The 23333-nt window shown below is 58.1% G+C and overlaps 1 protein-coding gene across 2 annotated transcripts; it reads right to left on the bottom strand.

Annotated features, from left to right (window-relative positions):
* Positions 1 to 536: 536 nt before the first annotated feature.
* On the bottom strand, positions 537 to 21281 carry LOC144949046 (monofunctional C1-tetrahydrofolate synthase, mitochondrial-like). Of its 2 annotated transcripts, XM_078878844.1 has the most exons (19): positions 20696 to 21281; positions 17438 to 17523; positions 15968 to 16141; positions 15386 to 15522; positions 14810 to 14856; positions 13935 to 14042; positions 13034 to 13108; positions 12405 to 12507; positions 11636 to 11712; positions 9758 to 9898; positions 8680 to 8748; positions 7749 to 7860; positions 6801 to 6940; positions 6622 to 6663; positions 5899 to 5999; positions 5489 to 5669; positions 4910 to 5017; positions 2500 to 2652; positions 537 to 1933 (listed from the first exon to the last, which is right to left on the bottom strand). In XM_078878844.1, the coding sequence occupies exons 1-19, from the start codon at positions 20699 to 20701 to the stop codon at positions 1844 to 1846; spliced, it is 1950 nt and encodes a 649-aa protein (XP_078734970.1). In that variant the 5' UTR covers positions 20702 to 21281; the 3' UTR covers positions 537 to 1843. The 2 variants fall into 2 exon arrangements, with proteins under 2 accessions (XP_078734970.1, XP_078734971.1); XM_078878845.1 differs by lacking the exon at positions 12405 to 12507.
* Between the last annotated feature and the right edge of the window lie 2052 nt (positions 21282 to 23333).

Consider the following 23333-nt stretch of genomic DNA (forward strand, 5'->3'; position numbering starts at 1 on the left):
TACCCCCCCACCCCACACGTACCCCCCCACCCCACCCGTAATCCCCCATCCCACCCGTACCCCCACCCCACCCGTACCCCCCACCCGTACCCCACCCCACCCACCCGTACCCCCCCCCACCCCCCCCACGAAAAAAATGTGTTTGTATCAAACTAAATGAGCAGCGACCGCACCTCCCAACCAACATCACCTCCTTCTGCTGCTGCTTGTCGTGGATGGGGCATCGCGTCGTCCCCCGCTGTGCACGGCCTCTGCTGCTCTGGACGATGGCCACTGTCGCACCGCGACTGCTGCAGAGTTTCACAGTTCCACATCGACTGCTGTGGTTCGTGCGGTGGATGCGGCTTGGGGTGGACCACGAGCAGCTTCGTGCACGACCAAACCCAGGGCTCTTCGGCGTTGTCTTTCACAAGGTGTTGCGTTGGCAGTGGTGCACAAGCACAATGAAGTTATTATAAATATAAACTTAAACACATTCGTAAATAATGCAGGAACACCAAAATCAAAACCATTATTATTTTGCACTTCCCATCGGCCTTTCCTTCTGGGAGTGATTTTGGTTTATTACAACAGCGTCGGTTCAACACGAGCAGAGATCTCGACCGGTTTCGACAATCGGTGTCTTATCAGCAGTCAGGCTACGCATGAACCACTGCTGGTGAACTGCCCAGATGTTCATCGGCAAGGAGCACTCCGTGAGATGTGGGTCCGAGTTGGACACAAAACTCGACACACCGCAGAGTGAATGTGCCCGGCCGTGCCGTGGTGCATGAACACGGCAATTAACAGCGGGCCCGTGTTTGTTTCGACGGTCTTGTGAATGATCCGGAGATGAGAGTGAGAGCGGCACGGGTGGGGGGTGGGTCCGGCTCAGAGCCGGGCGGCCGCGCGTGGGGAACGCCGAGTCTGGCGGAGGGTCCAGCGAGGTACAAGCGAGCGAGGGAGCGAGAGGGTCAAGCGGGCGAAGGTCGAGCGAGCGAGCGAGGGTCGAGCGAGCGAGGAAGCGACGACGTGTTGCGAGTTTGTTTTGTTCACCCAGGTGGTGAGAACTCAAGGCAGCGGGGTGAGTCGCGTTTGGACGACTGACGGGGGGGGGTGCGACGATTTCCGTGCGCGCGGTGCCAACCGGGCCGGGTCCCTGCAGACGACGCTCAGCGTGAAGGAGACGGCGCGTGGCGGTGTCGTGGTTATCGTGGTTCTCTTCGTGGTTATCTTCGTGGTTATCGTCGTGGTTATCGCACCACCGCGGTGGTCACCGGGGCGGCTGCTGGATTCCGAACGGCGACAATCGGGGTGGGTGGGGGGGGGGGTCCGACGCGCTGACCCCGGGCTCCGTCGGCGTTGACGGCGACGCCGTGCGGCCCCCCCCCCCCCCCGCGCTGGTAAACGTGGGGGGGGGGGGGGGGAGCCTTTGCCGGCAGAAGAACGCAACACGCAAAGGGCACAATGTGGACCTGGCAGGAGACACACACGGTGCAGACGAGACGGGGAACTGGAGACAGCGCGGATGAGACGGCGCTAACGAGGTAGAGCAAATGGAATGGACCACACCAATGAGACGGGATATTAAAAACGAGTCGGACAAAACAAACCAGGCAGACAAATTCAAACGACGTGAAAACCGAATCGATAACAACGCACGGAACCGCCGGCGACGGTCCCACGGGTCGCACGCAGGGTGTCACGTGGTGTCACGTGGCGTCACGTGGTGTCACGTGGGGTGTCACGTGGTGTCACGTGGGGTGTCACGTGGGGTGTCACGTGGTGTCACGTGGGGTGTCACGTGGTGTCACGTGGGGTGTCACGTGGTGTCACGTGGTGCCGTCGGCCATGACGGGTGCAGTTAGAAAATGCCGCGGATCTCCTCCGTGTCCGGGTCGAGGTCGATGTCGTAGAAGCATGGCCTCACCGGCAGCCCAGGCATGGTGGTCATCTGCACAACACACACACAGACAACAATCATCATCATCATCACCACCACCAGCATCACCATCACCACCACCAGCATCACCATCACCACCACCAGCATCACCAAAGACAAAGATCCCCCGTGTAGCCTGAACAGACTGTAGGGGCAAGTGCTGTTAGCGAGCGCCTATGATCGGCCAGCACTACGCTCGGCCGCTTTTGTCTCCCTAGTGGCGATGTTTACACAGCACCAGGTACTAATCTGAGGCTGAGTCGACCTAGGGGAGGCCCAGGACCAGTTCAGATAATCGTCACTGATGTTGGTCGTGAGCAGGAATCGGGTTCGTAGTGCAGCGTGCTAACCACAGACAAACATCCGCCGTTTCGCCTCAACAGACTGTTGGGGCCTGGCGTGGTGTTGGCCACCCACCCCCTCGGCCTTCAGAGGCGCTCAGTCTGCCGCGATAGTCTGCCGCGGCTATAAGGTGGATATTTGTCTTTCGTTTTTGTGAGCGCGTGTCTGCGTGTGTGTGTATGCGTGCGTGAACACGTGTGTGTGTGCATGAACACGTGTTGCGCGTGTGCCCTCACGGTGCCGACGAGCGGGTAGAGGAAGCCGGCCCCCACGCTGGCTCGCACGTCGCTGATGGGCAGCACGAACCCCTTGGGGACGCCCTTCAGCTCGGGCCGGTGAGACAGCGACAGGTGCGTCTTGGCCATGCAGATGGGCAGCTCGGCAAAGCCCTGGGGAAACACAAAGACGAAGATCGCCCGTGTAGCCTTAACAGACTTGTAGGGGCAAGTGCCGTTAGTCGCGCCTGCGAAGGCCGGCACGGTGCACGAGGGTGGCCAGCACCGCACCCGGCGGCCTTTGTCTCCCCGGGTGGCGACGTTCGCACACCGCGCCGGGTACTCATTTGAGGCCGAGTCGACCTAGGGGATGCCCAGGACCGGTTCAGATAATCGTCACCGGTGTTGGCCGTGAGCGGGAATCGAACTCGAGTCGCCGGGTTCGTCGTGCAGCGCGCAAACTCCTCCACTGCCGCTACGCCACCGCTACACTACCGCTACACCGCCGCTACACTACCCGCTACACTACCGCTACACCACCGCTACACCACCGCTACACCACCGCTACACCACCGCTACACCGCCGCTACACCGCCGCTACACTACCCGCTACACTACCGCTACACCACCGCTACACCACCGCTACACCACCGCTACACCACCGCTACACTACCCGCTACACTACCGCTACACCACCGCTACACCACCGCTACACCACCGCTACACCACCGCTACACCGCCGCTACACCGCCGCTACACTACCCGCTACACTACCGCTACACCACCGCTACACCACCGCTACACCACCGCTACACCACCGCTACACTACCCGCTACACTACCGCTACACCACCGCTACACCACCGCTACACTACCCGCTACACTACCGCTACACCACCGCTACACCACCGCTACACTACCCGCTACACTACCGCTACACCACCGCCACACCACCGCTACACTACCCGCTACACTACCGCTACACCACCGCTACACTCCCGCCACACCACCGCCACACTACCGCTACACTACCGCTACACCACCGCTACACTACCCGCTACACTACCGCTACACCACCGCTACACTCCCGCCACACCACCGCCACACTACCGCTACACTACCGCTACACCACCGCTACACCACCGCTACACTACCGCTACACCGCCGCTACACTACCGCTACACCACCGCCACACCACCGCTACACCGCCGCTACACCACCGCTACACTACCGCTACACCACCGCCACACCACCGCCACACCACCGCTACACTACCGCTACACCGCCGCTACACCACTGCCACACCACCGCCACACCACCGCTACACTACCGCTACACCACCGCTACACTACCCGCTACACTACCGCCACACCACCGCTACACTCCCGCAACGCACGCGGACAAGGAGACTCGCGCATATTAAAAACAGGGAAGAAAAATCATCCAAGTGCATGGGCTCTGTGATGGTTACCAACGGGCGTTTGCACACGCTAGCCCACCAGCTGTACACAGTGCACACGCTAGCCCACCAGCTGTACACACAGTGCACACGCTAGCCCACCAGCTGTACACACAGTACACATGCTAGCCCACCAGCTGTACACACAGTGCACACGCTAGCCCACCAGCTGTACACACAGTACACACGCTAGCCCACCAGCTGTACACACAGTGCACACGCTAGCCCACCAGCTGTACACACAGTGAACACGCTAGCCCACCAGCTGTACACACAGTGCACACGCTAGCCCACCAGCTGTACACACAGTGCACACGCTAGCCCACCAGCTGTACACACAGTGAACACGCTAGCCCACCAGCTGTACACACAGTACACACGCTAGCCCACCAGCTGTACACACAGTGCACACGCTAGCCCACCAGCTGTACACACAGTGCACACGCTAGCCCACCAGCTGTACACACAGTGCACACGCTAGCACACCAGCTGTACACACAGTGCACACGCTAGCACACCAGCTGTACACACAGTGAACACGCTAGCCCACCAGCTGTACACACAGTGCACACGCTAGCCCACCAGCTGTACACACAGTGCACATGCTAGTCCACCAGCTGTACACACAGTGCACACGCTAGCCCACCAGCTGTACACACAGTACACATGCTAGCCCACCAGCTGTACACACAGTGCACACGCTAGCCCACCAGCTGTACACACAGTACACACGCTAGCCCACCAGCTGTACACACAGTGCACACGCTAGCCCACCAGCTGTACACACAGTACACACGCTAGCCCACCAGCTGTACACACAGTACACACGCTAGCCCACCAGCTGTACACACAGTGCACACGCTAGCCCACCAGCTGTACACACAGTGCACACGCTAGCACACCAGCTGTACACACAGTGCACACGCACCACCAGCTGTACACACGGTACACATGCACGCCAGCCATGCCCTACCTGCTTGGTGTAGAGGTCGATCTTCCTGCGAGCCTCCTCCGAGAGGCAGATGTCGTCTGCGCCGTACACCTTTTGTGCGATGACGCGGATCTTCTCCTCCACGGGCAGCTGCGCCAGGCCAGACGGTACGTCACAATGTGTGCGCGTGTCGACTCAGCCACAGACGATTATGTATGTTGAACTTCTTTCTCACCCTACGTAGCCGAACGTGCTACGTAGCGTGCGATGGCGCAAGTGTGCATATGTGCGCTCGTGTGTGGAGCGGTGTGTAAACATCGTCACTAGAAAGACAAAGGCGGCCGGGGGTGGTGCTGGCCACCCTCACCCCCTCGTGTGCCATGCCGGCTGAGGCTACACGGGGTAGCTTTGCCTTAGTACGTGTACGTGCGTTTAGGTGTGCGTATACATGTGCGCGCGAGTACTTGGCGCGGTGGGTAAAACATCGGCGCCGGGGAGACAAAGGCGGTCCACCAACCCCATCGCGCGCCACACGGCGCCGCTACTCGCCACGAACGGCACTTGCCCCGACGCTCCGCTAGAGGCTACGCACGGGGGGGGCGACCTTTGCCTTCGCGTCACCTGCAGCTCGTAGAGCAGGCGGGGGCGGCCCCGCGGCCGCTGCGCCGCCTCCACCACGGCCTGGGCCAGGGCCGCCGCGCCCTCCCCGCCGGCGCGCCACGCGGCGCAGCGCAGCGCGGCCGCGGCGCCAGCGCGCAGGGCCGCGGAGACGAGCAGGGCGGTCTCGCGCGGCGTGTCCGTGCTGCACGCGCGCGCACAGGCGGAGGTCGCACGCGTTAGTGGCGTTAGTAGAGAGTAGCGGCACCTGGGAAGGCCGGCACTGTGGCACACGAGGGGGTGGGTGGCCACACACGCGCACACGCGTAGACACCCACACGCACACACGTAGACACACGCACACACGTAGACACCCACACGTGTAGACACCCACACGCGTAGACACCCACACGCCATGCCGCCCGTCCGCTCACGTGAACTCGTTGATGGCGACCACCACTGGCACTCCGAACAGCTGAGCGATCTGCAGGTGCTTGACGAGGTTGGCGCATCCACGCTCGAGCAGATCCAGGCCCTGCAGACAGAGCCAGCGCAACGGGGTGGGGGCGGAGGGGGGGGTGAGGGTGGGGGGCGGGGGGGGGTGGGGGGGCGGGGGGGGGTGGGGGGTGAGGGTGGGGGGCGGGGGGGTGACGCCGCTCGTGGCGGGCGTTCGCGGTTCGGACCCCGGCGCGGGCCGCCCCGGTTAATACCGCGGCGGTGTGTACTCGCCGTCGAAATGCCAACGCGGACGTTAAAGATCGCGTGGCGTTAAAGGTTTTTGTTTTTGATTAACACCGAAAATATGAACTCAGTTTGGACTACGCTCATAGCAACGTCGCTCCGAAAATACAGCAGGCGGACAAACGGATAGGCACACAGACAGACAGACGGTCAGTCAGACATGCAGACAGACAGACAGTCAGTCAGACACACACAGACAGTCTGACAAGCACAGACAGCCAGACAGACACACAGACAGTCAGACATGCAGACAGACAGCTCGACAAACATTCAGATTCACAGACAGCCAGACAGTCTGATAGACACGTACAGACAGCCAAACAGTCTGACACACACAGACAGTCAGACAAACAGGCAGTCTGGGACACACCGGGACTCCGTGTGGAGGAGCCGTGGATTGTTCGTTGTCACCGTACCTCCTCCGTGTACTCCTTAGGCAGCGGGGCACCAACAGTCACCTGAGGAAAGTTAAGTGGCGACCGTTACCATGACAACCAGGCACATGATCGATAAATAACCGAATTAACCAATCGACGCCTTCAGTCAAATCAAACTCTTCCGCCGCCGGTCACCGCGGCGACCCCGTGCTGGGTACCTTGGGGCCTCCGCCGTGCATCTTGAGGGCCCGCACGGTGACCACCAGCACCACGGCGTCGGGGCACAGGCCCGACAGGCGGCACTTGATGTTGAAGAATTTCTCGAGCCCGATGTCGGCTCCGAAGCCGGCCTCCGTCACTGCCGCGGAAGAAAATAAAAAAAAAGTGTGACGGGAAGCGACGATCCTGTAAGCGAGGTCGACAGTCGCCGGGGCCGGGAATGGGAAGGAATTACCGGGGTGAACTCATTCGCACGCCCACACCCCACCCCCGGCCCCCGCGTACCTCGCACACCGCCGGCCGGGGACCGAGCCGACCGAGCCTGGACACGAGGGGGTGGCGGACGCAAGCGTCGGTCGACGAATCGGCGTTTTTTGTGTCGCCGTTTGAGCGGCGCCTGCCCCGACTCGAGCAATCGCCAAGCACGCGAGCGCCGGGCAGGGCGCGGACGGGAACGGGCGCCACGGTGGCTGGGAGATGTTAACAACCTCGTGGGTTCGATCCCGACCCCGACGCCTGCTGCGTGTTTGGAGTTTGCGTGTCTCTCCCCGTGGTCGCGTGGATTTTTCTCCGGGCCCTCCGGTTTTTCCTTCCACATTTAGACTCAACATCACAAGGCATTTAGAGTATTTGGCTGCTAAAAATGTCCACACCATGATGAGCTGCTTCGTTGAGCTATAATTGATTATAGGCAAAAGCTACGTAGCTCAGTTGGTCATAACCGGTAAAATAAAAAAATCTATTTTTAGTTTAGGTTTCGACGCTGGTTAGTGCTTGTAGGCCTAAGACCAAACCGCTCGGGGTGCACTGCCCGGTCCCATCGCCTCTCAGACGCCAAGGTGGAGTTGAGACCGGGTGGCGCGTGGATGGGTCACCACTGTGCGTCAGCAGGTGTTATAGGCTACGGGGGGGTTGTGGGCAGCAGAGGGCAGTTGTTAAGAGCGTACCCACGAAGCCCTGCTCTCCCACCAGCTTGAGGGCGATCTTGTCGGCCAGCACCGAGGAGTTGCCGTGGGCGATGTTGGCAAAGGGGCCCGCGTGAACGAACACCGGGCTTCCCTGCGGAGGCCGCAGACGCGCGTCGTCGGACAAGAGACGCAAAACTCCCCCCAACGAACAACAACAAAGACAGCAGCAGCAGCAGCAGCAGCAGGCTCTTGCCTTGTACGCACATCCGGCACGGCAGAGACTACATAGCGACGTTTTTAATCAAACGTACCTCGTCGAGTTTTCTCAGCCAACATAACGACTTGTCGTTATGTATATAACGACTTGTCGTTATGTTGTCGATCAGAGGGCAGATGCCAATGTCTAGGACTGAAGCTGGCCACAACGAGAGGGCTTCAGCAGCGAGAGAGAGAGAGGAGAGAGTTGGTGTCGTGTCGCTCTTCCTCCTCCACTGTTGAATGAGCGCAGACCCCAGTGGGTTCACTGTGCCTGTGTCTTTAATCATCTCTATGTATCTCTACGTGTCTCTGTGTATCTCCATGTGTCTCTATGTATCTCTATGGGTCTCTATGTATCTCCATGTGTCTCTGTGTATCTCCATGTGTCTCTATGGGTTCACTGTGGGGTCCGCAGTGTGGGTTGTATGGCCACAGTCTCACTGCTGTGCCTGTGTCTTTAATCATCTCTATGTATCTCTATGGGTCTCTATGTATCTCTATGGATCTCTATGTATCTCCATGTCCCCCCATGGGTTCACTGTGCGGTCCGTAGTGTGGGGAGCATATCGGCCGCTGATGTCCTGATTGTTCTGTAAGTGTCTTCGAGGAGGCATGTGACAGGCAGGAGGAGGAGGGGCGGTGTTGTTGTTTGTGTCTCCAACGAGGCGGCGTTTGTCCTGGGACCCGGCGAGCCTTTCGCTGCGGGCCTCACCTCCAGCGTCTGCATGAGGTTGGGTTTGATGGCCTCCTTCATGAGCACCGCCAGGGCCCCGCTCACCCCCTGCAGCAGCAGCAACAACAACAACAACGGCGGCGGCGGCGGCGGTGACACAGGCGGACGCGTGGAATCCGACGAGCTGTGAAGCTCTACTTCACGGACTGTCCAGTAAGCGGAGCGCGAGGGTCGAGGCGGCGCCACCGTTCTACGAGTGTGGGGGGCTATCGGGACTCTGTAAGGGGGCGGGAGGCGCGGGGGGCGCGGGGGGCGAGAAAACGCCGCGGATGTAAAGTGAAAACGAAGCGGCGATTTCCGTGCGGAGGAGCTGCAGCCGAGGGGATAGGACGTGCTTGATTGGTTAATTGATCAGGGCTAGAGATAGGACCAGTACTTGCATCCGATTGGCTAGTTGGTCAGGGCTCGCGAGTGCTCACCTCTGATTGGCTAGTTGGTCAGGGCTCGAGAAAGGGCGAGTGCTCACGTCCGACTGGCGAGTTGGTCAGGGCGAGTACTCGCGAATGATTGAATCGTTGGCTATTTGGGGTTCAAGGGACTGCTCATGTTTGATTGGCTCGTGTGCTCCCCCCGACCCCACCCCCCTTCCCATCCCCCAAGTGAGAATTCCACATTGCCATGACGAGCGGGAAGGCGGCGCCGTCTGTGGCTCTGCCGGGTGTCGTGCCTCCATTGCCGGTGAAGCAGCAGCAGCAGCAACTGTTGTTAGTTGCAGCGTGAGTCCCTGTACAAGTTGCCGCGTTAGTTGACGCGTTAGTTGCCATGTTAGTTGCCGCGTTAGTTGCCGCGTTAGTTGCCGCGTTAGTTGCCGTGTTAGTCGCCGTGTTAGTCGCCGTGTTAGTCGCCGTGTTAGTCGCCGTGTTAGTCGCCGTGTTAGTTGCCGTGTTAGTTGCCGTGTTAGTCGCCGTGTTAGTTGCCGTGTTAGTCGCCGTGTTAGTCGCCGTGTTAGTCGCCGTGTTAGTTGCCGTGTTAGTCGCCGTGTTAGTTGCCGTGTTAGTCGCCGTGTTAGTTGCCGTGTTAGTCACCGCGCAGGGTCGCCGCGATTGCGTCGTCGCACCAGGTCCTCGGCGGTGACGGGCTCCCCGCTGCGGCTCGTCGCCACCACCATGCGCGCCAGGCGCTCGCGCATGTCGCCCAGGCCGCCGGCGAGGGCCAGGATCGCCATGATCTCGCTCGCCACCGCGATGTCGAACTGGGTCTGCGGCGCGGCACGCGGGGTTGGGGGGGGTCAAGGGGTCGTCGCGTTCCGCTCCGAGTTACGACGAGCGGCCGAGAGCCTTCGACACGTGACGTGTCTGAGGCTCTCGCCGCTGGCAGGAGGTCAGCAGGTGCCATGGGCTGACCGGTTCAAATAACGTCACCGGTGTTGGCCGCGAGCGGGAATCGAACCCGGGTCGCCGGGTTCGATAGCGAGTTGCGCTGACCGCTACACTACCGCTCGCGCTGCAATCAACACGTACACCGCCACAAAGACCGGTACTCCCACACACAACAACAACAACAACCGTCGTTCACCACTAAGTGGCGGTGACGTCACCACGGCGCTTGTGCCAGGGTAAATGCACTTTGAGGCCACGTGAAGTGTCGAATGCCCGATGGCAGGAGGTCACGGGACAGACCCAGCAGCTGCCATGGTTTCACTGAGATGAGTGGCCGATGTACAACCTGTGCCCCCTACTGTGCCAACTTGCTGTGTTCTAGCCGCCCGGCGCTCCGCACACACCACAACCACCACACACACCACTACCACCACAAACACCACTACCACCACAAACACCACTACCACCACAAACACCACTACCACCACAAACACCAATACCACCATCCACCACTACCACCACCCACCACTACCACCACACCCACCACTACTACCACACCCACCACACCCACCACTACCACCACTACCACCACACCCCACTACCACTACACCCACCACTACCACCGCACACCACTACCACCACCCACCACTACCACCGCACACCACTACCACCACCCACCACTACCACCACACCCACCACTACCACCACACCCACCACTACCACCACTACCACCACAAACACCACTACCACCACAAACACCACAACCACCACACACACCACTACCACCACAAACACCACAACCACCACACACACCACTACCACCACAAACACCACTACCACCATCCACCACTACCACCACCCACCACACCCACCACACCCACCACTACCACCACTACCACCACACCCCACTACCACTACACCCACCACTACCACCGCACACCACTACCACCACCCACCACTACCACCACACCCACCACTACCACCACAAACACCACTACCACCACAAACACCACAACCACCACACACACCACTACCACCACAAACACCACAACCACCACACACACCACTACCACCACAAACACCACTACCACCATCCACCACTACCACCACCCACCACACCCACCACACCCACCACTACCACCACACCCACCACTACCACCACTACCACCACTACCACCACACCCCACTACCACTTCACCTACCACTACCACCGCACACCACTACCACCACACACCACTACCACCACACACACCACTACCACCACTACCACCACTACCACCATACGCATCTCTGCCACCGATTCCCACCGTGTAGCCTCTAGGAGTGCCGTCAGCGAGTAGCAGCGCCTACGAAGGCCGGCACGGCACACGAAGGGGCGGTTGCCAGCACCACGACCGGCCGCCTTTGTCTCCGCGAGATATTAATTTCAGGCTAAGTAGACCTAGCGGAGGCCCAGAGAACCGGTTCAGATAATCGTCACCGGTGTTGGCCGTAAGTGAGAATCAAACTCGGGTTTGAGCGGGTTGGTAGTGCTAACCACTGCACCACCACTCCCCATCAGTCACTGCACACGCACACAAAGACAAAGATGCCCCATATAGCCTTAACAGACGCACCTCTCTTGAGTGCCCTTTCTCGGTAGGAGACTGCCCGACGGTCACTTTGCGCAGGTACCGGTCGTTTGTGTCCAGGACTGAATGCAAACACACGCACACAACAACAACAACACGCACACACACACGCATACACACACAACAACAACACGCACACACAACAAAAACAACACATACACACACGCACATACACACGCACACACACACACGCACACAACAACAACACACACACGCACACACACACACGCACACACGCACACAACAACAACACGCACACACACGTCATAAGCAATCAAGCAAGCAGGTGCACGGACTACACCGCAGGAACTGAACCGTGGCTAAGAACCCTGCCGAGTCTTCGCTTGGCCGGGTAGGAGAGGAGTGAGTTGGTGCATGGCTCGTGCACACAAAGACAAAGACCCCCCGCATAGTGTTCAGGGGCTGTTGGGGCAAGTGCTGTTAGCGAGCAGCACCTATGAAGGCCGGCACTCTGGTACACGAGGAGGTACGGACGTGGCTAGCACCACGCCCGGCCACCTTTGTCTCCCCGGTGGTGATGTTTACACACCGCATCAGGTATTCATTTGAGGCTGACCTAGGGAAGGCTTAGGACCGGATCTGATAATTGTCACCGGCGTTGGGCGTGAGCGGGAATCGAACTCGGGTCGCCGGGTTCGTAGTGCAGCGCGCTAACCGCTGCACCACCGCTCCTCGCGCACGCACACGGACACGCGCGTGTGTGCAGCGGCACTGCAGGAGTATGACCTCTGACCTCTATTCCAGGTCACCGTGTCGGGGTCAATGTCCAGGCGAGCGAACCGGGTCACCTCCTCGCTCGTCAGAGAGTCGGCCTCCGTTTTGCAGATGCCCAGTTTCTGTCAAACGTCGACTCACGCGTCAACTCACGCGGCAACTCGCGCATCAACTCACTCGGAAACTCACTCGGAAACTCACTTGGCAATTCACACGGCAACTCACGCGTCAACTCACGTTTCAACTCACTCGGAAACTCACTCGGCAACTCACTCGGCAACTCACTTGGCAACTCACTCGGCAATTCACACGGCAACTCGCGCATCAACTCACGCGTCAACTCACTCGGCAACTCACTCGGCAACTCACTCGGCAATTCACACGGCAACTTACGCGGCAACTCACTCGGCAATTCACACAGAAACTCACGCATCAACTCACGCGTCAACTCACTCGACAACCCACAGGTAAACTAACGCGACAACCCACAGGTCAACTAACGCGTCAACTCGAATTGCAGCTCAGACGTTAACTGATGGCAACTGGCGGCAACGCGCACGGGTGAAGAGTAACAGTTGCTGCTTCATGGGCAACAGAGACGCGCCGCCCCCATCCTCGTCCCCATCACCGCCTCCGCCGGGAGCGTACCTTGAGACGCTGGATTTGGATCGGCGCGAAACGACGAACCCCGTTGAGCAGCGGAACGAGGCGGTTGTAGAGAGCCTGGGGAGGGGGGGGGGCAGCGGGGAGGGCGGTCAGCGTGGCCGTCGTCGCAGCGGCAGCCAACGCCGGCCGGCACGGGCGCCGCTCGCGATCGCGCCGCTCCTGGTCGGAGAGAGGGGGGATCCCTCGTCGTGGGAATGTGGAATTTACCACCGACAGGAGACGCACGGGAGGGACGCGCCGCCGGTTGGATCTACGCCGGGCAAAGTGGCGCGCGAACCAGCGGACGAGCCGGAGGAATACGACTCCGCTGCGGTTCCGACGGTGCACGTCGGTGGTGCACGTCGGTAGCGGCGTGTCGGTAGCGGCGCGTCAGATCGATCTTCCGCACGCCGCAGCGCCCACGGGAGAAACGCGACTCTTCCCGCAACAAAACCAAAATCATACACATCCTCTCCTATCCTCTCCTGTCCTCTCCTATTCTGTCCTATTCTCTCCTATCCTGTCCTATTCTCTCCTATTCTCTCCTATTCTGTCCTATTCTGTCCTATTCTGTCCTATTCTGTCCTATCCTGTCCTATTCTCTCCTATTCTGTCCTATCCTGTCCTATCCTGTCCTATTCTGTCCTATTCTGTCCTATTCTGTCCTATTCTCTCCTATTCTCTCCTATTCTCTCCTATTCTGTCCTATTCTGTCCTATTCTGTCCTATTCTGTCCTATTCTGTTCTTGGGAGGTGGGGGGCAGAATCTTTGCCTCTACCTTTGTCCCGTGTCGTGACGGCTGCGGCGCCAGCGATCCGCGCGCTGCACTCTGCCGGAGAGCCCAGCAACCCCAAGAGTTGTATTCCCGGCCCGTGGCTGGTGCAGCCGCCCCGGCGTGCTCACCTTGTCCGTCTGCGTGCTCTCGTGGAAGATGCGCGCGTCGATGGCGGCGGCCAGCAGGTTGTTGGCCGCCGTGATGGCGTGGATGTCGCCCGTCAGGTGCAGGTTGAACTGCGGACGGGACATGGCGGGCGGGCGACGTGAATCGAACCGTCGCCTTGATGTGCCGCTGCGTCCGCGTGAATCTGCGTCGACCTCCTCCACGCCCCCCCCCCCCTTCCCGGAGCAGGAGGGGGACGACCGCGAGCCTTCCACTCGCGAGGCCTGCAGAGAGCCCTCTCCACGATCCCACTTTAAATATTGATAGATTTTTTTTATTATTCACGACGCTTCACTGAGCACGCTGCCTGAGACGAGAGCCATTTGTGATTTATTGTAAAATTCCAGGGAATGAAACATTGCTGAGACATCACTGAGACATCACTGAGACATCGCTGTGGCAGGAGAGCGCCGCACCCTGTCGCTCTCCTGCCACGTTCCGCCCACCCCATAGAGCGACATCACCGCCCTCTCCTGCCCAGAGAGTCTCGTCTGCACGTAGCTGTTTCCCTGTCGCCCTTCTACCGACCTCTCATGAATGCATCGTTCTCATCTGTCGGCTGTCGCGCGCGAATTGGACGATGAATAATCTCTCTTTCCCGCGGCCTCGCGTCTCGTCCCGGCGGCGGCGTGGCGGCTATCGAGCAGTGTGCAGGCGGTGCAACTGCACCGGGGCCTACAGGCACTGGGCAAGGAAGAGGTTTGCGGGGGGGAAATTGGGGGGCAGCTCGTCCCTCCCATTTAATCCCTCACACACCGGGGCCCGCGTCACGCACGCTATCGTGCGACGACGACGACGACGACGAGGATGGTGCCGATGACGCGGTGCGTGAGCTCACCTCCTCCATGGGGATGACCTGGGAGTAGCCTCCTCCGGCCGCGCCCCCTGGCACGGGGACAGAGCGAGACGCCGCGATCACGTGACCACCCAGCGCACCGCACAAGAGGCGACAGTGCCCCGGGTAGCCGTGCCCACCGCCGGGGCTGGAGGAAGGCGGACGGTACTAACAGCGCAACAACCACCGACTGTTAAAGACAGTGGGCCGCCCCGGTTAATGCTGCGCTGCGTGCCGACTGTAAGAATGCCAAGCATCGTCCGCTTCGCGGCGGACGTTAAAGATCCCGCGCCGGCGTCACGCTGCAGATTCGTTGACTGTTTGGAAAAGGTGATGCCGCTGGACAACCCGCCGGGATCGGGCGCAGCGGCAGCGGCGATCGTCGCTCCCCCGACTGCGAAGACTCGGCGCCCTCCGGGCCGATTGACGAGACTCCCAGCGAAGCGTCAGAGCAACACCGTGACGACAACTTCCAAAGTGTGGCTTCGCCAGGCCCTATGCCAACCACGCCACACCCCTCCCCCCACGCCCCTCCCCCCACACCCCCCACGCCCTCCGAGACATTCGCCCGCGCGCCACCTTTGATGCCGAACGTGGGTCCCTGCGAGGGCTGTCGCACGCAGGCGAAGGTGTTGAGGTGCAGCTGCGAGGAGAGCGCCTGCGCCAGCCCCACCGCGCTCGTGCTCTTGCCCTCGCCCAGCGGCGTCGGGGTGATGCTGCGGGCGACAACGACGTTCGCGTCGCCGTGACGACGACGAAGACGACGACGCCGCGGAGATTCCCGCCGCCAAACCGGCGTGGCCAGCCGGCCCGGCAAGCGGCCCTCCTAAAACTAAACAGTTTTCTTTTGTTGACCAGGCGAGGCCCACTGAGCCATATGTCGCTCTTTTTCAGAAGCGGCCTGGCTATCAACAACGACAGCTCATGTGGAACTATACAGCAGCCAAATAATCTAAACGCACGTCGTTGATTCTAAATGTGGAGGGAAAAACCGGAGGACCCGCAGAAAAATCGACGCGACCACGGGGAGCGAGAGAGAGAGAGAGAGACGCAAATTCCACATACACAGCAGTAGGCGTCAGGGTCGGGATTGAACCCACGACCTCCTGCATACCAGGCGAGGTAGTTAACATCTCCTGGCCACCGACGGCCCCTCCCTACCTGGTGACCACCACGTATTTGCCGTCGGGCTGGTGCCGCAGCCGGTGCAGAGTGGACAGAGACACCTTGGCCTTGCAGCGTCCGTAGGCCTCCACCTCGCCCGGCAGCAGCCCCACCTCCTGCGCCAAGAGGTCCGCCGCCTTCGGCGTCTGGGCGCGGGACACCTCGATGTCGCTGGAGCAGGGACAGGCCGTACGCAAGGGAGGACAACAACAACAACAATGACAACAACAACAACAATGACAACAGCGACGTGGGACGCAGTCTCCACCCACACCACCCTCCGCACCACTCCCAGGACGGCGGTCACCGCATCGCGCGCCTTCAGATGCGCTTCTCAGGCCGTCTGGAACGTTCTTCCTTCTGATATTAGGAAGTCACTGGAAGCTATGCACTTTTAAATCATCATCACCATCTAGATGGACAATACTAATTTCTCTCGAACTGCTTGTTGTGTTTAGTTTGTTGTCCTTCCCCTGCACCTCCGATTAGCCACGGTTGGCTACGTACGGTGCGAAAGACGTTCAACATCCATACATACATACACATGTAATTGGCTGAAACACCTTTATACATAGAGGACCGCAGAGCTTGGTGGGGAACTGTTGGCAGTGCCAGCTCCTCACTGCGTGGCTCCTGCTGCCTTCCCACTCCGCGTCTGTGGTTCCACCTCCTGGTGCCTCCGAGTCGTCCTTTCTCTCTACGAGTCACCCTCTCTCCGAGTCGTCCTCTCTCTCTACGAGTCACCCTCTTTGAGTCGTCCTCTCGCTCTACGAGTCACCCTCTCTCCGAGTCGTCCTCTCTCTCTCTACGAGTCACCCTCTCTCCGAGTCGTCCTCTCTCTCTCTACGAGTCACCCTCTCTCCGAGTCGTTCTCTCTCTCTATGAGTCACCCTCTCTCCGAGTCGTCCTCTCTCTCTGTACGAGTCACCCTCTTTCCGAGTCGTCCTCTCTCTCTACGAGTCACCCTCTCTCTGAGTCGTTCTCTCTCTCTGTACGAGTCACCCTCTCTCCGAGTCGTCCTCTCTCTACGAGACCGATGAGCGGGTACCGTGCGGTGGTGGCGGCGTCGGCGGAAGCGTTACGACTTGACATCATCATTACTGAGCTTTTCCATAAGCGACCTGGCTATCACAAATGGTAGCTGAACGAAGTGGCTTAGCATCATCATCATCACGTGGACATTTCTAGCAGTAGCCACATACTCTGAACGCGTGGTGGTGTCGATTTTAAACGTGGAGAAAGAAACCGGAGGGACCCGGAGAAAAATCCACACGGCCACGGGGGGAGAGAGAGAGACACGCAAACTCCAAATATACGAACCCCCGACTTCCTGCATACAAGGCGAGGGAGTTAACATCTCCGCTCGTGCTCATTCATCGTGAATCTCGCCGGCCCCACGGCTCCGAGCCACCCCTGGCTCTCCGGGAGAGCCGAGGGCAGCGGGGGGGGGGGGGGCGAGCGCCGTACCTGGGCACCGGAGTCAGAGGCTTGAGCGGCAGGGGTCGGAATCGCCATCGCGACGCCAGCGCCTGGCGCACAAACTGCTGGGAGCTCTGCGGAGAGAAGGTGCGGGGAAGACGCCCCTGGGATTCATAGAGCCGCACAGCGACCCGCAGACTCGCACAGAGACCCGCAGACTCACAGAGACTCAAGACTCGCACAGAGACCCAGACTCACACAGCGACCCGCAGACTCGCACAGAGATTCACAGACTCACACAGAGACCCGCAGACTCGCACAGAGACCCGCAGACTCACAGAGACTCAAGACTCGCACAGAGACCCAGACTCACACAGCGACCCGCAGACTCGCACAAAGACCCGCAGACTCACAGAGACCCACAGACTCACACAGAGACCCACAGACTCACACAGAGACCCACAGACTCACACAGAGACCCAGAGACTCACAGAGACCCACAGACTCACACAGAGATCCAGACTCACACAGCGACCCACAGACTCACACAGAGACCCACAGACTCACACAGAGACCCAGAGACTCACAGAGACCCACAGACTCACACAGAGATCCAGACTCACACAGAGACCCACAGACTCACACAGAGACCCACAGACTCACAGACTCACACAGAGACCCACAGACTCACACAGAGACCCCCAGACTCACACAGAGACCCACAGAATTACCAGACTCACACAGAGACCCACAGACTCACACAGAGACCCAGAGACTCACAGAGACCCACAGACTCACACAGAGATCCAGACTCACACAGCGACCCACAGACTCACACAGCGACCCGCAGACTCGCACAGAGACCCGCAGACTCACAGAGACCCACAGACTCACACAGAGACCCACAGACTCACACAGAGACCCACAGACTCACACAGAGACCCAGAGACTCACAGAGACCCACAGACTCACACAGAGATCCAGACTCACACAGCGACCCACAGACTCACACAGAGACCCACAGACTCACACAGAGACCCAGAGACTCACAGAGACCCACAGACTCACAGAGAGATCCAGACTCACACAGAGACCCACAGACTCACACAGAGACCCACAGACTCACAGACTCACACAGAGACCCACAGACTCACACAGAGACCCCCAGACTCACACAGAGACCCACAGACTCACACAGAAACACCAGACTCACACAGAGACCCGCAGACTCACACAGAGACCCAGAAACTCACACTCACACAGAAACCCAGACTCATTGCTGTGTGGGCGGCATTTCTTGGAACATCCACGCGCGAAGGTCACGTGACTGGCGACTGCGCCCATTAAACGTTGCCGGCATTCATCCATTCATTCCCGAATGCCGCCTAAGGAATGAATGAACATCGTGAGATGTATAATGGGACATTGTGAGATTACATATCACTCAGTGCATCTTAAAGTAGAAGTCGCGTGTGGCTCACGCTCAGCGGAGTGCGAGAGCCACGACAACATTTGCTCTCCGTAGGGTTTCATTTCACGCTTAATTTTGGAGCTTTCGTGACTGCAGGAATTATTCTTTCGTTCTTTCGGTTAAGTCACGTCTAAAGATAAAATAATAAATTAAATAATACCATATTACGACGTTTCGATTGCATGATGATTGCTTGTGTTGCAATCGAAACGTCGTAATATGCTATTATTTAATTTATTATTTTATCTTTAGACGTGACTTAACCGAAAGAACCAAAGAATTCATTTCACGCTATTTGTCGTGATCGTCGACATCGTCAGCCACGATCTCTCCACTGCTGGCTGAAGGCCTCACGACCGTCAAGACGCCGCCATTCCACGTGGCGTCGTGGACTCCCCCCCCCCCACGCTGCCCACGAGCCGCCAAGGACAAAGAGGCCCCGTGTAGCCTTGGCGCGCTGCCGGGGCAAGTGCCGTTAGCGAGTGGCGTCTGTTATGTGAGGGGTGGGGGGTGGGGGTGCGTGGGTTGGCCAACACCGCGCCCGGCCGCCTTTGTCTCCCCAGTGGCGATGTTTACACACCGCATCGGGTACTCATTTGAGGCCGAGTCGACCTAGGGGTGGCCTAGGACCGGTTTATATAATCGTCAATGTTGATGGCCGTGAGCGCGAAGTGAACTCGGGTCGCAGGGTTCATAGCGCTTCACAAGAACACAGTCAACCACACACAGTCAACCACACACACACAGTCAACCACACACACACACTCAGTCAATCACACACACACTCACTCAACCACACACACACACTCAACCACACACACACACTCAGTCAATCACACACACACTCACTCAACCACACACACACTCACTCAACCACACACACACTCACTCAACCACACACACACTCAGTCAACCACACACACACTCAGTCAATCACACACAGTCAACCACACACTCAGTCAACCACACACTCAGTCAACCACACACACACTCACTCAACCACACACACACACAGTAATCCACACACACACTCAACCACACACAGTCAACCACACACTCAGTCAACCACACACACTCAGTCAACCACACACACACATACACCCACACATACATCATACACTCACACATACATCATACACACACACATCATACACACATCATACACACACCCACATCACACACATCACACGCACACATCATACACACACACACATCACACACACACACATCACACACACACACATCACACACACACATCACACACACACACATCACACATCACACACACACACACATCACACACACACATCACACACACACATCACACACACACATCACACACACACATCACACACACACATCACACACACACATCACACACACACATCACACACACACATCACACACACACATCACACACACACATCACACACACACATCACACACACACACACATCACACACACACATCACACACACACATCACACACACACATCACACACACACATCACACACACACATCACACACACACATCACACACACACATCACACACACACACACATCACACACACACACACATCACACACACACACACATCACACACACACACATCACACACACACACATCACACACACACACATCACACACATCACACACACACACATCACACACACACACATCACACACACACACATCACACACACACACATCACCCACACACACATCACACACACACACATCACACACACACACATCATACACACACACACTCCCTCATCCCAGACGCCACGTGTCTCCCCCCTTTGTCTGCCACCCCACTCCACTCTCCTCACCTGCATTGTTTATTCTCGATGGCCGCGAATCCTGTTGTCCGCGATTTCCCGCGACGCTCTCGCTCCCTCCGCTCGCCTCTCCCGCGTCTCCCCTCGACCGCCTTTGTCTCTCTCGCCCTCTCTCTCTCCCGCCCGCCTCCTCGCTCTGCCCGTGTCGTCTCCCGCGTCTCGGGAGGGCGAGTCGCTGCTGCAAGGGCGGGGTTGTGAAATGTTGGAGACGAGCCACCACTGTGAGCCGCGAGGCATGCGCGGAGCGACTCCACTCGGCTCCACGTGGTTACACCGTGGCTCCACTGTGGCCCCACTATGGCTCACTCTGGCTCACTCTGAAGCTGGTGGCTCCACTCTGGCTCACTCTGAAGCTGGTGGCTCCACTCTGGCTCACTCTGAAGCTGGTGGCTCCACTGTGGCTCACTCTGAAGCTGGTGGCTCCACTGTGGCTCACTCTGAAGTTGGTGGCTCCACAGTGAAACGCGTGGGTCCACCTTGGGGCTCCACTGTGACACGGGTGGCTCAACCGCGCGGCTCAGTTTGAAGCTGGTGGCTCCACTGCGAAACCTCGTCGTGTGTGATCCACTCTCAGCACGCACCCTGCGGCCTCGCTGTGAAATGCGAGGCTCCGGTTTGTGGCTGACGAAATCAACACTTCTTATGTAAGATGTGTGGTGGTGGTGGTTCACACGAGGGAGACCGATGCCACTACACATGTATAAATACTCAACACGTTCATTAGCAACGCTTCTGCGTGGTCTTATAACGCAAGTTAAGACAACGCCGCGACGTTTCGGGCAATGCCCCTTCTTCAGAGCACATTCAGTTTTAAATTTCGATTTAAAGCTTTCGTGACTGCAGCAGGGATTCATATTCTTGGATCTTTTGGTAAAGTCGCGTAGAAGGGAAATAATAAAATAAAAATAAAACATAAAAAGCACATTCAAATTTGACCCAAAGAAGCCCCTCACCGGGGATCTCTTAGAGTCTCAAGGCCGCTTTAAGGAGGGTCCTGCCACACTGGGATGTGCGGCCACCTCGTATTGGACGCGTCCAACATCGCAGCAGGCTCCAGCCGTGGCCACCGCGTGACCCGGCTGGCTTCTGTGGCCTTCGGAACCTTGTCGAATAGCCCACAAGACAAACGCCTCCTTCATCAACAGTGCACACATACTGCACGTGCACTTGTATGTCTGTCTCTGCACATAAGTCCATAGTGCTGTATCATGAAAACTAAACGACGTTTTTGTTATTTTACCAGGTAATGCCCCACTGAGCTGTATAATAGCCCTTGTTTTCAGAAGCGACCTGGCTATCACCAATGATAGCTCATCGAAGTGGCTTGTCGTCATCATCGCGTGGACATGTACATCGGCCAAACACTCTGAACACGTGATGTTGATTTTAAATGTGGAGGGGGGGGGGACCCGGAGGAAAAAATCCACGTGACCACGGGGAGAGGGAGAGAGAGGCACGCAAACTGCAAATATACAGCAGCAGACGTCAGGCTCGGGATCGATCCCACGACCTCCTGTATACCAGGCGAGGTAGTTAACATATCCTGGCCACCATGATGATTGATGAGAGAGAGAGAGACTCAAACTCCAAATATACAGCAGCAGGCGTCAGGGTCGGGATCGAACCCACGACCTCCTGTATACCAGGCGAGGTAGTTAACATATGAGGGCCTTATTATTCTATGGGTCAATCGGACCCTGGTCACAACACACTGGACTGCTTGCTAGCTCCCTGAGAAGGCGGTGGCGGATAATCTGGGGTGGGGGGGGGTTCCCTGGCAAAGAACAGAGACAGAGCGAGCTGGAAATGTGGTTTGCCCACACAGCTCCGGGCACTGAATTCCACCCCCCCAGAAAAAGCCACTCCCATCTCGCGGAATGAATTAACGACTTCGACCATGGCTTTTAGTCGAGGGTTTATTTCTGAGAGGGTGGCACGGGTCACGGGGAATCTCGTTGAACACGCCCATGGTAATTATACCGCTCGTAGCAACAATAATGATGATGCCTCTCAAACTGTTTAGAAACTTCACGAAAGGCACTGCCACCACGTGGCTTTGGACGAGGCGCGTGACACGAAGTCAAAACGGGCCACCCTACTGATGAAGCGACTGACCAGTGTGGTGAAGTATGGTCCCACAAAAAAACAAAACTCCCATTGCCGAAAGCCGCCGAGAGGGAGGCCCTCATCCAGCAGTGGACAAGGGTCTGTAAACTATAACTGCAGCACTTCCACTGTCAGTAAACTTGGTTCGGCTCTGGCCTGCGGGCAGCTGCGATTAAACGTGGCCACGTGGCCACGTTCAGAAGCGTCAACGTTCATTAAACCCCTTCGTGGCGACATTCATCGTAAAACTGCCTTTGTGGCAGATGGAAACGTGTTGGTACCATCATTATCGTGATTTGTATTCCGCTTCTTTACCCATGAGAGCATCGGTGAGAGTCTCGTGACCCTCTTTGTGAGGGTCCTGCCAAGTGCTTCGCGGTCGTGGGGGGCGATGATTGGTGCCACACGAACATTCACTCAACATCTGCGGTGTAAATGATGAATTTTTGTTGTCTAATTGAGGAAACCCGCAAGTCCCTTAGACGGGCACGCGACGGCCTCGGCTCTTGGGAAGGCCGTCACG

This window comes from Lampetra fluviatilis, chromosome 52, assembly GCF_964198595.1.
Source record: "Lampetra fluviatilis chromosome 52, kcLamFluv1.1, whole genome shotgun sequence".
NCBI classification, from domain to species: domain Eukaryota; kingdom Metazoa; phylum Chordata; class Hyperoartia; order Petromyzontiformes; family Petromyzontidae; genus Lampetra; species Lampetra fluviatilis.